The 14,365-nt window shown below is 42.3% G+C and overlaps 1 protein-coding gene across 1 annotated transcript in view; it reads right to left on the bottom strand.

Moving 5' to 3' along the window:
• Positions 1-14,365, bottom strand: part of LOC106571406 (scavenger receptor class A member 5) — an 86,614-nt gene that overhangs the window by 68,792 nt on the left and 3,457 nt on the right. Inside the window, exon 3 of the mRNA XM_014144456.3 lies at positions 11,208-11,339. Within this exon, the coding sequence (XP_013999931.2) occupies positions 11,208-11,339 (132 nt within the window). The remainder of the gene's footprint in view (positions 1-11,207; positions 11,340-14,365) is intronic.

Genomic DNA, 14,365 nt, shown 5'->3' with positions numbered 1-14,365 from the left:
TTCTCTCTGCTACCGCACGGCAAGCGGTACCGGAGCATCAAGTCTAGGTCCAAAAGGCTTCCTAACAGCTTCTACCCTCAAGCCATAAGACTCCTGAACAGCTAATCAAAGGGCTACCCAGACCCCTCTTTTACACTGCTGCTACTCTCTGTTTATTATCTATGCATGATCACTTTAACTCTACCTTCATGTACATATGACCTCAATTAACCAGTGCCCCTGCACTGGTTCCTTCACTATTGTTATTTTACTGCTGCGCTTTAATTATTTGTTACTTTTATTTTCTATTTTTCAACTTGTCTATTTTTACTTAACATATGTTTCTTCTTAAAGCATTGTTGGTTAAGGGCTTGTAACTAAGCATTTTATTTTAACTAGGCAAGTCAGTTAAGAACAAATTCTTATTTTCAATGACAGCCTAGGAACAGTGTCATTGAAAATAAGAATTCGTTCTTAACTGCCTTGTTCTGGGGAAGAACGACAGATTTGTATCTTGTCAGCTCGGGGATTTGAACTTGAAAGCTTTCAGTTACTAGTCCAACACTCTAACCACTAGGCTACGCTGCCACCCCGATTTCACTGGAAGGTCTACACCTGTTGTATTCGAGGCATGTGACATATACAATTTGATTTGAACCTCAGAGCATCTTAACCTGGTGTTGAGCCTGTAGAACTAAATCAAGTCACCGGATTTCCAACTAATGCATCATCATAAACATCTGGATAGAAGTGACTGTGAGGCCATCATGACAGAGCAAAAAAGTTTTCCTGTTGAACGCTCTCTCTCAGCAGTGTCTCTCTGACTATCTATTTACCCATACGGATGAGGTTCAGTATCTCCACATGGAACTGGCCTTGCTCAACATTAATATGCTGCTCTTTTAAATCTCTTAGATGTCAGACATATGCCAGACAGGCCCTGACATACACTATATAGAGTGCATTGTCATATTGAGCCAAAAACGGGATGTTGAAAAAAATTCTGTGGTAGTTTGGCAAAATTACAGACAGAAATTATGTAAACAAAACATCGAGAGGACTTTAGCAGGGCACAGTTTATAGTGAAATGCCATTACCATTATGTCATAAACTCGCATCATGGTTGCTGCAGGAATAAAAAAAAGACAGATATTTTTGGTAGTCCTAGGTCTACTCTCCAACTTTATCTACCGTTCTCAAACAGATTGTGAGCAGGTCTACTTTTTCAGTGTTGGTCAACCTTCCCCTCTTCTGTCCTGGACACCTATGAAGTGTCAACGCTATTTAGAAATCAGCTCCTCTGAAAGGTGATGTATTGGGCAATCTCCTTGTCCATAGGAATGTTTGTTGGATACCTTGCAAAACATATTTTCCCATAAAGGACTCCAGATGCAGGAGCCCAGCTGAAACATGAGTATCTAAACTAGATGCCCTCAATCTCACACAAATTATCAAGGAACCTACCAGGTACAACCCTAAATCCGTAACCGTGGGCACCCTCTTAGATATCATCCTGACCAACTTGCCCTCTAAATACACCTCTGCTGTCTTCAACCAGGATCTCAGCGATCACTGCCTCATTGCCTGCTTGCGTAACGGGTCCGCGGTCAAACGACCACCCCTCATCACTGTCAAACGCTCCCTAAAACACTTCAGCGAGCAGGTCTTTCTAATCGACCAGGCCCGGGTATCTTGGAAGGATATTGACCTCATCCCGTCAGTAGAGGATGCCTGGTTGCTCTTAAAAACTGCTTTCATCACCATCTTAAATAAGCATGCCCCATTCAAAAAAATTAAGAACTAAGAACAGATATAGCCCTTGGTTCACCCCAGACTTGACTGCCCTTGACCAGCACAAAAACATCCTGTGGCGTTCTGCATTAACATCGAATAGCCCCCACGATATGCAACTTTTCAGGGAAGTCAGGAACCAATATACTCAGACAGTTAGGAAAACTAAGGCTAGCTCTTTCAAAAATAAATTTGCCTCCTGTAGCGCTAATTCCAAAAGGTTTTGGGACACTGTAAAGTCCATGGAGAATAAGAGCACTTCCTCCCAGCTGCCCACTGCACTGAGGCTAGGAAACACTGTCACCACCAATAAATCTACGATAATCGACAAGCATTTTTCCACGGCTGGCCATGCTTTCCACCTGGCTACCCCTGCCCCGGCCAACATCTCAGCACCCCCTGCAGCAACTTGCCAAAGCCCCCCCCCCCCCCCCCCACTTCTCCTTCACCCAAATCCAGACAGCTGATGTTCTGAAAGAGCTGCAAAATCTGGATCCCTACAAATCAGTTGGGCTAGACAATCTGGACCCTCTCTTTCTAAAATTATCTGCCGAAATTGTTGCAACCCCTATTACTAGCCTATTCAACCTCTCTTTCGCATTGTCTGAGATTCCCAAAGATTGGAAAGCTATCGCGGTCACCCCCCTCTTCAAAGGGGGAGACACTCTAGACCCAAACTGTTTTAGACCTATATCCATCCTGCCCTGCCCTTTAAAATCTTCGAAAGCCAAGTTAATAAACAGATCACCGACCATATCGAATCCAACCGTACCTTCTCCACTGTGCAATCTGGTTTCCGAGCTGGTCATGGGTGCACCTCAGCCACACTCAAGGTCCTAAACGATATCATAACCGCCATCGATAAAAGACAGTACTGTGCAGCCGTCTTCATCGACCTGGCCAATCACCGCATTCTTATCAGCAGACTCAATACCCTTGGCTTCTCAAATGACTGCCTCGCCTGGTTCACCAACTACTTCTCAGATAGAGTTCAGTGTATCAAATCTATGGGCCTGTTGTCCGGACTTCTGGTAGTCTCTATGGGGGTGCCACAGGGTTCAATTCTCGGGCCGACTCTTTTCTCTGTATATATCAATGATGTCGCTCTTGCTGCTGGTGATTCTCTGATCCACCTCTACGCAAACGACACCATTCTGTATACTTCTGGCCCTTCTTTGGACACTGTACTAACAAACCTCCAAACGAGCTTCAATGCCATACAACACTCCTTCCGTGGCCTCCAACTGCTTTAAATGCTAGTAAAGCTAAGTGCATGCTCTTCAGCCGATCGCTGCCCGCACCCTTCCACCCGACTAGCATCACTACTCTGGACGGTCCTGACCTAGAATATGTGGACAACTACAAATACCTAGGTGTCTGGTTAGACTGTAAACTCTCCTTCCAGACTCACATTAAGAATCTCCAATCCAAAATTAAATCTAGAATCGGCTTCCTATTTTGCAACAAAGCCTCCTTCACTCATGCTGCCAAACATACCCTCGTAAAACTGACTGTCCCACCGATCCTTGACTTCGGCGATGTCATTTACAAAATAGCCCCCAACACTGTACTCAGCAAACTGGATGTAGTCTATCACAGTGCCATCCGTTTTGTCACCAATGCCCCATATACTACCCACCACTGCAACCTGTATGCTCTCGTTGGCTGGCCCTTACTACATATCCGTCACCAAACCCACTGGCTCCAGGTCATCTATTAGTCTTTGCTAGGTAAAGCCCTGCCTTATCTCAGCTCACTGGTCACCATAGCAACACCCACCCGTAGCACACGCTCCAGCAGGTATATTGCACTGGTCATCCCCAAAGCCAACACTTCCTTTGGCTGCCTTTCCTTCCAGTTCTCTGCTGCCAATGACTGGAACGAATTGCAAAAATCACTGAAGCTGGAGTCTTATATCTCCCTCTCTAAATTTAAACATCAGCTGTCAGAGCAGCTTACCAATCACTGTACCTGTTCACAGCCAATCTGTAAATAGCATACCCAACTGCCTCATCCCCATATTATTACTTACCTTCTTGCTCTTTTGCACCCCAGTATCTTTATTTGCGCATCCTCATCTGCACATTTATCACTCCAGTATTAATGCTAAATTGTAATTATTTCACCTCTATGGCCTATTTATTGCCTACCTCCCTACTCTTCTACATTTGCACACACTGTACATAGATTTTTTTCAATTTTTATTTTCTATTGTGTTATTGACTGTACGTTTGTTTATGTGTAACTCTGTGTTGTTGTTTTTGTCGCACTGCCCTTATCTTGGCCAGGTCGCAGTTGTAAATGAAAACTTGTTCTCAACTGGCCTACCTGGTTAAATAAAGGTGAAATAAAACACAAATATATATATTTTTTTAAAATCAGGTTCTGTATGCATTCAAATTAGTCAACATACTGTACATTCAAATACATTGGAAATCAATGTATCATGACCCAAATAATGTGTACAGTATGTGTCCAAGTCCATTGTGACTAGGCTACTAGTCGGCCTTTAAAACAATAGGTGATCTGAACAGGTATCTCTGGTTTGTTTAATATTGTTTGTAGAGATTACCTGTAGGCATTTGGAACAGGACTATGCAGGAAAAGGTTTGGCGAGCGGTTGTGTTATTACCCATAAACCACTTTGGTTTCCAGCAAATCCTGGTGTTTTCATGCTTTGAAACATCCACCCACTGTAAAGGGGTTATAGCTCACATAGCTTGTTGATTAACTAGGCACCACTTATGAGTCATAGGGTCCATTTATACAGACTCATGTAGCTCAATTTTGTTTTAAAGCAGCTGCAATTTGTTTTGCTATTGAAATAGAAATAGTAGTACATTTTGATTAACAAAATTACACATTATTTATGTAGCTAGAATAGGAACCTGCCTCTCTTCACTATTAGTTCTTGACAGTGGGAATGAGCACAGTGATTCATGAAAATAATAAATGTTCTCAGTGACATCCTTCTTTTGGGTTGACATTTTTATTTTTTGCAGATTTTTTCCTCTTCACTGCACCGGTCCCTTCATCTAGGAACGTTGGCTAAACAAGTCCATGAATTTTCCTCATAAACATGGAGGATCAAAAGTGCAACCGCTTTCCATGCACACAGCAGCATTTATATAACTGAGTGCAAGGATCCCAAAGTTTGTTAAACTCACTGGAACACTCTCTGAAACACTGTTAAGCCCTATCAGGCAGCTGAGAGAGCCAGACATAAACAGGGAGTTCCCACTGGGAGTTCGTTTTGAAACTGGGAGTTCGTTTTGAACTGGAAACTAAATACTAGCTGGGTAACTCACTTCTCATACACTCTCAACATCATGTGCTCAGGTCGAGTAGCCATAAAACATAGAGTGCTTTGATTTTTATTCACTGCTCTGCTCAGCTTCTGAGATACAGTCTAACTGTTGTATCTCTATTTTCTCTGTTCTCTCCATTGTTTCCTCCTTACTGTCCTCGGCTCTTCCATCCCATCTCAATTCCTGAGTAGTAGGGTGATAGTTATTGTGATTGTCAGAGTAATGTGTAGTTATACTAATGCTACTAAGTAGCAGATGACTTTGATTGTATGTAAACTGTTCAACTGTTTAACAGCTGCAACAGCCATTCTGAGTCCGTGGACAGAGGTGTACCAATACAGTCGGTCTATGGAAAGTTTGAGAACATCCTTTGATACGGGAGCACAGGGTTCAGATCTGTATTCATGCCGTGCCTTCTCTGACCTTACAGAGCTGTGATCTCTCAGCATGGGTCAGCGAGTACATCTGAATGACTTGAAATATGGAGTGATATAACCCCTCTCTCTTATCTATCTAAAAGCATGGATTAAAGGTTCAGATGTCAGGCCTGGATATTTAATGTGCTGGCTAGGAGGTTGAAGCAGAGCCCTGCCCAGGTCATATAGGGAAACCTCATAAATATTCACAAATGAACACAAATGAAAAGCAAATGTGGATTAATAAATGGATGGGTGTTGGTTCACACTGGAAACTTGGCAGGGCTCCTGTGAAATGTCCCCCTCCACAGCAGTCATTATGTTATGTTAGTCTCATTCACCCTCTCTAATGATCCACATTTCATTTCACAGGGACTATTTGAAAGCTCTGTTTGATTGCTTTTTAAATTAGCTTTACGCTAAACCATACATTTCTAAATACCTCCACGACAGTGTTTGTCTCCCACGATTTCATCTTCCTTTTCAAATTATGTCAATAGTATTGCATGTTGGCTCCAGTAATACCTTGGCTTAGCCTAGGCCTATATCCACCTACAGAACTTCAGTTATTATGGTCCTGATGGGAGGAGTTGGAAAGGCATGTGTGAAATTCCGTAGAGATTACACAAAGAGTTAATCATCTAGATTCCTGCTGTTCACCAACCCAACAGGGCTTAAGTCTGTGTCCGGGAACTTCCCTCATTACTAATAATGCAGAGGTGTGGTTTACTGACCACCACTGCATGTTTTCTCTGGGTTATAGAGCTAGAATCTAACAGTGAAACATTACTTTATTAATGTTAAATTGGTCACTAGGATATCATTTGTCAGCCATGGATACCAAGAGCCTGATTCCTTTCAGATGCTCTAGGTTTTTCCAAATCAATCTAGGCAACAACGGTATAATTCTAAGTTGGTTTAAAGTAAGAATCCGCATTTGGGGAAACAGTGCCACTGTTTGCCTCCAGTGGCTTTGTTATTGTTTTTGTTATGTTGATGAAAACGGAAAAAAGGAGCAGCCAATAATTTTTTGCAGTACATATTTTGCTGTTCTATAGAGCGTGCAGTGGGGACCTGTTTTGAGAGCCCCACCTGTTTTGAGCCCCACATTTTTAGCAAAAAAAAAAAATAAAAAAAAAATATATATATATATATATACACACTTTTTGGGAGTGGACTTGCCTGTTTTCATGCTATTTTGGCATTATACGTGTCACATATCAGTTTGCAAACAATATAAAAAATTTATATAATTGAGTTAATAAAGCCGCATACAAACATGGTCTGTTTTCTTGTTTTCTTGAGTAAGGCAGCTCCAAGATGCAGGTGTTTCAGCCTAGCTCAATGCTTTCTGTGGTGGTGGGGCGAACCAGCAGAAAATAGGAGCATTGCGCCGTGATTAGCTCAATGAGGCCTTAGTAAGGGTAGACATCCAAAATGTAAGCCCTTTGGGTCCTGCCATAGAGTTATATTACAAGTGCCCTTCCAAGAAGGCTCAAGGTCACTTCCTCTCTGGCGCTCGAGGGCGCCAGGCTACCCTTCATTACGCACACCTGTCACCATCATTACGTGCATCAGCGCTCATTGGATTCACCTGGACTCCTTGACTTTGTTGATTGCCCCTCTATTTCTGTCTGCTCCTCAGTTTGTTCCCTGTGTCAGCATTGATGTCGTTACGTTTTCCCCTGTCCTGACGCTGTCCTTGTTTGTTTCTTGTCTATTATCCATTAAATGTTCACTCCCTGTACTTGCTTCTCGTCTCCCAGCGTCAGTCCTTACACACACACACACACACAACATTCTGTAATAGAATTCTGTTATTTGACGTGTCAAATTAAAAGCATATTTAACACTTCAAATAGTGTTCTGTGACGTGTATCTTTTTTGACACGGAAAGACCCAAACGGCGTTCAATGTGCCCCACCCTAACATTTTGGTCTATTTTCATCTCTTAATTTCTCCTAACGTTACTGTTCTGACTCGGTGTTGCTGCACATGTAGCCTATAACCTTTTAGAGAAATGTAATCATTGAATATTGTAAGAGCTTTCATTGTCTGCTTATATGCCCCCTTTATTTATCCTACGGTTATGACTTGGTGTACAGGGAGTACGCTGTAAGAATGGCCCATGTTCTGAATTCTGTTGCTGTACATTTCAAAAGTGCTGAACAAATAGTTATATTGACTACGTCCGTCGTCGCTCGCTCACTAATACCTTAATCGAAATTACGGATTGCTTCTTATCCACTCGTTGTCCCTTTATGCCATAGTTTGTACATCTCAATTGTCAGTAGAAACAACATTTGTTTAAGCAAATCAGCCATATCAGCTATGTTTTTTTAAAGGCAGTAAATGAGGCTGAATGAACTGTTTCACTGCAAGACAAGGCTCCGCTGATAGCCAGGTGTAGCAGTGGTAAGGTGTTGGGACTGCTGTTGGGACTCTGCTGTTGGGACAGCTTTATGTAGGCCCTAACAGTTTGTGGGCACCGTTTGTCACCGTTATAGTGCAATTCATGTATTGCTTAGTGTTGTGTTGTGTAGTGGCTTTGCTGGCATGCATCCCACATTTATTTTCTTTGCTCCACCAAGATTTACATGCTAAAATCACCACTGAGATCATGCAATGATGTCCAAGGAGAGAAAACTGTGTTTGCTGTTTGCAGCAGTGGTTGGCTCCTCAGGAGGAGGAAGGAGAGGACCATCCTCCTCAGTATATTTCATAAAAATAAAAAGTGAAACATTTTAAAGTTTAAACTATACAAAATATATAAACATGCCACCAAATAATTGATTAAAACACACTGTTTTGCAATGAAGGTCTACAGTAGCCTCAACAGTACTCTGTAAGATAGTACCATGGTGTAGCCAGAGGACAACTAGCTTCCGTCCTCCTCTGGGTACATAGATTTCAATACAAAACCTAGGAGACTCATGGTTCTCACCCCCTTCCATAGACGTACACAGTAATTATGACAACTTCCGGAGGACATCCTCCAACCTATCAGAGCTCTTGCAGCATGAACTGACATGTTGTCCACCCAATTAAAGGATCAGATAATTAATCTAGTTCTGAAAGCATAAGCTACAGCTAGCTAGCACCGCAGTGCATAAAAGGTGGTGAGTTGTTGACTCAAAGAGAGAGAAAGACAATAGTTGAACAGTTTTCTTCAAAAATGGAGGAGCAAGAGAGAGAAAGAGAGGGAGAGATTAGTTAAAAAAAATTCACTTTCACTTACATAACTTACAAATGCAGCTAGCTAGTTTAGCCTACTCAAACGCCCAGCTCAAACAGAGGGATGCTATGTTAGCTAGCTGGCTATGACTATCCAACACTGGAACTCATCCAAGTCAAGGTAAGCTTTTGGTTTTACCACCGGGGCCCTCTGGAGTAACTGCTAAACTGCTTACTAGCTGTACACTGCACTGCATGATTGTAGCAGGTTTACTAACGTGTTAGTTCTATTAGCTATGTTGACGTTGATGTTACTTTAGCTAATATGGTGACAGCAATGTAGGCTGTGTGTAGCATTTATGAAGGTTTGGCTTGGAAAGTTTTTTTTCGCCTGGTCACAGACAGGTGATGTGTTGTGCACTGAAGTCCATAAGCAAAGGGAAAAGGTGAGAGGAGGAGAGCGCATAGATGTGAGAAGGAATTACATATACAATGAGCTGTTTATATGTGCCTATGAAAGTGATCAGGAGTATATTCATTCCGCCGATAAGGGGGTAAACATACCTGAATTTGTCCAATAGAAACTCACTTTTGCAACTATTGGACTAATGATTACACCCTAGATCAGCTAGATGCAGGCAAGAGTGTGCAAGGCAATATTGAATGTGTCACTCTCTGTCCATGTGTCACTGTCTGTCACCTCAAATCTTTCTCTCGAACTGTTTGCACCTACATTGTAAACTTTCATTCATAGGCTAGGTTGTAGCAACCTCATGATGGGTATAGGGAAAATGTTTGTATCATGTAGTAACCTAAACCTATCGATGTGACATTCAACTGGGTGAATGGAGTCATCCCAGTCAGTCATCCAATATCTTGTAATAGAAATAAAGCTATGCTCATAAAAAAAATTATCATCCTCCCTCCATCTTAAATGGCCCCGAACGCCACTGGTTTGCAGTAACTTCTTTGTTGTAATATCCCAAATGAACGTGTGAGTTTCAGCTTTAAGGATTCTAGCTTTAAATGTATTATGGCCATGTGTCACAAAGCCAGTGATACACGACAACAAAAAAATCTTTCCATAAATCCAACTTCAAACTTCCCTCCAGAATGGTTATTTGTTTTGAAAGACCTGTCAAAACATTGACTCCACATTACTCCCCTTTATGTTAGTCCTGCTGCTCACGTCTAACTAAAACACCAAGGTGTTTCCCAGGTTTGATACACCAAAGGTCACCAGGGCATAGATTCTAACCCTGGCAAGTCACGTTATAGACATCCCTCCCCAGACACAAAGACCCAGGCCTGGAGGTGAGGAGGAGAGGCTCTAGGCACAGCTCTGTCATGACTGATTAATGACACTGTTTCTCAGGGTTGGCTACAGACCGTGCAGCACTGCATTACCTGACGACACAACTTCCAGGAGTGGGAAGAAAGGGCCTCAGCCGCCAGGCAGCACCATGGGCGAGCTCTCTCGAACGTGCTGATGGGAGTCCAGTTTCTCCTCAACCACAACACACAAAACACACACACGGACCCTGTGAGAGCCAAGATGGCCATGGTGGAGTCCCTCCAGGGGCCGTGGAGTATTGGAAACACGTTCCTGTCAGTCTCTGCATGCCAAATCCATCCACATGGCCTCTCTCTCCACAATGTCTCATAAGTAATGCACTGAGGCAGGTACATGACTGAGAATTACTGGGAAGTGTAACCCTCTTTCAGCACCATAACTTTGAAAGATGAGGATTACAGTATGTCTCAGGTAACCTTAGTCATATGTCAGGGTTGGTTACTTAAGAAAAATGTATTGTTCCAAGAATGTTTCAACTACTCTATAGGCCTTTGCCAATGTCATTGTGTGGGAAGACAGCCTGTCGACAATCAAAGCTACAGTCTGTTTGATTTTACTAAAAGCTGCTTTTCCTACTGCTTTCATTGGTCTCAAGCTACACTCTCCAAACGTACAAAGAAATGGCTTTTCTCAAATTACCAAAAATGTCTCTTAATCCATAAACTGAAATAGGCAGTCGCTTATGTTTAAAGTGGAGTACAATTGCAAAGCACAATCCTTATGTGTTTCCTGAGACAGACTAACTGTTTTAATGTGGCAGTAGCCATAGGTTTTCCCATTAATTCTTAATCTTGTGGGATCACTGATGTCATTCGTTGCAAACGGCTGAAGACCAGAGTTCTCAAGTGAAACCAGATGGACTAACAATTTGAAATTTCAGTTGAAGAACTTAAGAACTGAACACATCTCAACTTATTCTGTTTTTCACTTCAAGTCAACCAGAATACCCGCTTCAGACAGTGTATGCCGTTGAGTTCAATCACATTTGATCCCACAGAGAAAAATGTAAAGAATAGCATAATTTATCCACCTCTTGTGAACTGGAATAACACTGACAGTGTCCAATAAGGTATTTATCTTATTTCACTCAACCAGCCAGATAGAGTTTATATACACAAACCACATCAGCTCTAAGATAGACAGCTTGGCAATAACATGCTTTGTAACTCAAGTGACTTGACTTACCTGCTAAACAGAGGCCAAAGATGCTCAGGAGTACCAAGATGTATAGAGACACGATGGCATACTTGATGGCAGACAGGGAGTTCAGGTGGCTGCAGCAATTGTCTGGCTTTCTTCTCCTCTTGGCAGAAACAGCTGAAAAGAAAACATCTCTTTAGAATTGGAAGACAAAGATGGATACAAGGGCTCTTAGAGGGGGTTTGAATTGAGGGGCCATGAGGATAAAAGAAGCTGTATGAAATGAGGATAAAATGTCATGAGGATAATATTCTTATGCAGTGATGAAAACGTCCTACATAAAAATGCATGCCTGACTGTCAACTGAATGACTTGTTGCATTGTTGCGGCCATCTCTCATAACATAGACTTTATGAGTGCTAAAAAAAAATCCCCCAAATGATTTTATTATTGTTCTATTAGTACTGACATAGCGAGTTGGCAGCCTTGATTCTTCACTGGGTTGATATTGTAGTCATCATGAGAGTCAAAACAAAGTCTGCATGTCTGGCATTTGGCCTGAGATCTATTGGTCACCGCTGCACCATACTGTACATCACAGGGCTGCCACACAGATACAGAGCAATAATAGCTACACTCAGTAATTTAACCCCTTAACACACTGTCCAGGTCGAACCTAAAACTGTCATCGTGGCATTCTAGTTGGGAGTTTGTGTATGTGTCATGTGCTTGTGAGGAACCTGTTTGGATTAAACTGTTGTTGCTGAGGGAACATTCAACGCTGGTCAAATAGGCCCAGAAGTAGGGTGACAGAAGACATCATTATTCAGGCTAAAAAGATCTCAGTCCAATAGGAATCTGATATCAATTCCAAAGTGTCTAATGCTATTAGGTCATGAAGCACATTGTCTTATTTCGAGGAGACATAAGCCCTGAGAGAGACCAAGGGGAAAGTATTACACGCTTTCATTTTATGTTCTCCTGGCAAGCAATCCCAGACACAAAACTAAAAATGAGTAGTCCCCCCAATCCTTCCTTGTCTCTCTTTCTCTCTGTGGAGCATATCGCTCTGAAGTCACAGAGGAGACTTCTCTAGAAGACAAGGCCCTCAACCTATTTTCCATAAACAGTCTTGAGCCTGCTCTGCAGCCCTACAGCATGGCGGTTTCAATTGTACAAATACAGGTGATGTCATGTCCATAGAGACATGCAATGGATCTGTGCTGCACATATGCTGTGGCTGCTGTGTGAACAACAACCTTGCAAAAGGGCCACTCTAGCTCTAGCAGAAGTGCACCTTTTCTTAAGGCTAAATAAAACAGAGCTGTTTAAACTGTTCAAATATATGGAATGTATAGAAATGTAGAGGTCATTACATATTTAAGCAGTGCAAACGTACATCTCAATGATACAAATACTAAGCATTTGTTTGTTGACGTGCCTTTTTTTATGTTTTAATTTTTTTTATTTCACCTTTATTTAACCATGTAGGCCAGTTGAGAACAAGTTCTCATTTACAACTGCGACCTGGCCAAGATAAAGCAAAGCAGTTCGACACATACAACAACACAGAGTTACACATGGAATAAACAAACATACAGTCAATAATGCAGTTGAAAAAGTCTATACACAGTGTGTGCAAATGAGGTAAGATAAGGGAGGTAAGGCAATAAATACATTTAAGAGCAGTTGGAGGCCACGGAAGGAGAGTTGTATGGCATTGAAACTCGTCTGGAGGTTAGTTAACACAGTGTCCAAAGAAGGGCCAAAAATATACAGAATGGTGTTGTCTGCGTAGAGGTGGATCAGAGAATCACCAGCAGCAAGAGCGACATCATTGATGTATACAGAGAAAAGAGTCAGCCCGAGAATTGAACCATGTGGCACCCCCATAGAGACTGCCAGAGGTCCGGACAACAGGCCCTCCGATTTGACACACTGAACTCTATCATAGAAGTAGTTGGTGAATCAGGCGAGGCAATCATTTGAGAAACCAAGGCTGTTGAGTCTGCCGATAAGAATGTGGTGATTGACAGAGTCGAAAGCCTTGGCCAGGTCGTTGAATACGGCTGCACAGTATTGTCTCTTATCGATGGTGGTTATGATATCATTTAGGACCTTGAGCGTGACTGAGGTGCACCCATGACCAGCTCGGAAACCAGATTGAATAGCGGAGAAGGTACGGTGGGATTCGAAATGGTCGGTGATCTGTTTGTTAACTTGGCTTTCGAAGACCTTAGAAAGGCAGGGTAGGATCGATATAGGTTACCCAGCAGTTTGGGTCTAGACTGTCTCCCCCTTTGAAGAGGGGGGAGACCGCGGCTGCTTTCCAATCTTTGGGAATCTCAGACGATACGAAAGAGAGGTTGAACAGCCTAGTAATAGGGGTTGCAACAATGTCGGCAGATAATTTTAGAAAGAGAGGGTCCAGATTGTCTAGCCTGGCTGATTTGTAGGGGTCCAGATTTTGCAGCTCTTTCAGAACATCAGCTATCTGGATTTGGGTGAAGGAGAAATGGGGGAGGCTTGGACGAGTTGCTGTGGGGGGTGCCGGGCTGTTGACCGGGGTAGAGGTAACCAGGTGGAAATCATGTATATCATATATCTACCATTACCATTCACCCTGATATAGCAAATATACATTACAATATTTACTTATCTTAGACATTCGTAGGGGTCAATAAAGTCTAAACACAAGCTGACATCAGGCAATGAGAGAATGAATATTTATAGAGGAGATGGAGCAGAACAGAACTTCTACTTTTAGAAATTCCTGCAACATTAAGACATAGACGCTGTAATACATTGGACACAACACGAAATAACACAAGTTAATGTGCCATTATGTGGCAGCATGTTCAGCCTGGCTTTTTTTTTTATAGGTTGTGTGATGGCAACAGGATACTTGAATGTTTACAGTGACTATGCTTGGCAGCTTAGGGACAGATTAGTTGAGTTGGACAAGTAGAGGCCAACTGAATTTGTACCAATTCACTGTTGTGAACACTGTACAGTTGATTTGTTCAACTGCACCTGACCAAGCCCAAGATCCTCACACATTCACACAACATACTATCAGCACTTAGTGTTTATTGACCGCTCGCTGAGTGAGAGAACTCGGCAGACCCCAGGAGTCAGATTTCCTATATTTACCTTTGCAGTTACAAGCATATCCTCTAAAAAGGCCATGACCAAGTAGGGTC

The sequence above is a fragment of the Salmo salar genome, chromosome 15 (genome assembly GCF_965601325.2).
Source record: "Salmo salar chromosome 15, fSalSal1, whole genome shotgun sequence".
NCBI classification, from domain to species: domain Eukaryota; kingdom Metazoa; phylum Chordata; class Actinopteri; order Salmoniformes; family Salmonidae; genus Salmo; species Salmo salar.
This window is presented reverse-complemented; position numbering and strand designations above follow the sequence as displayed.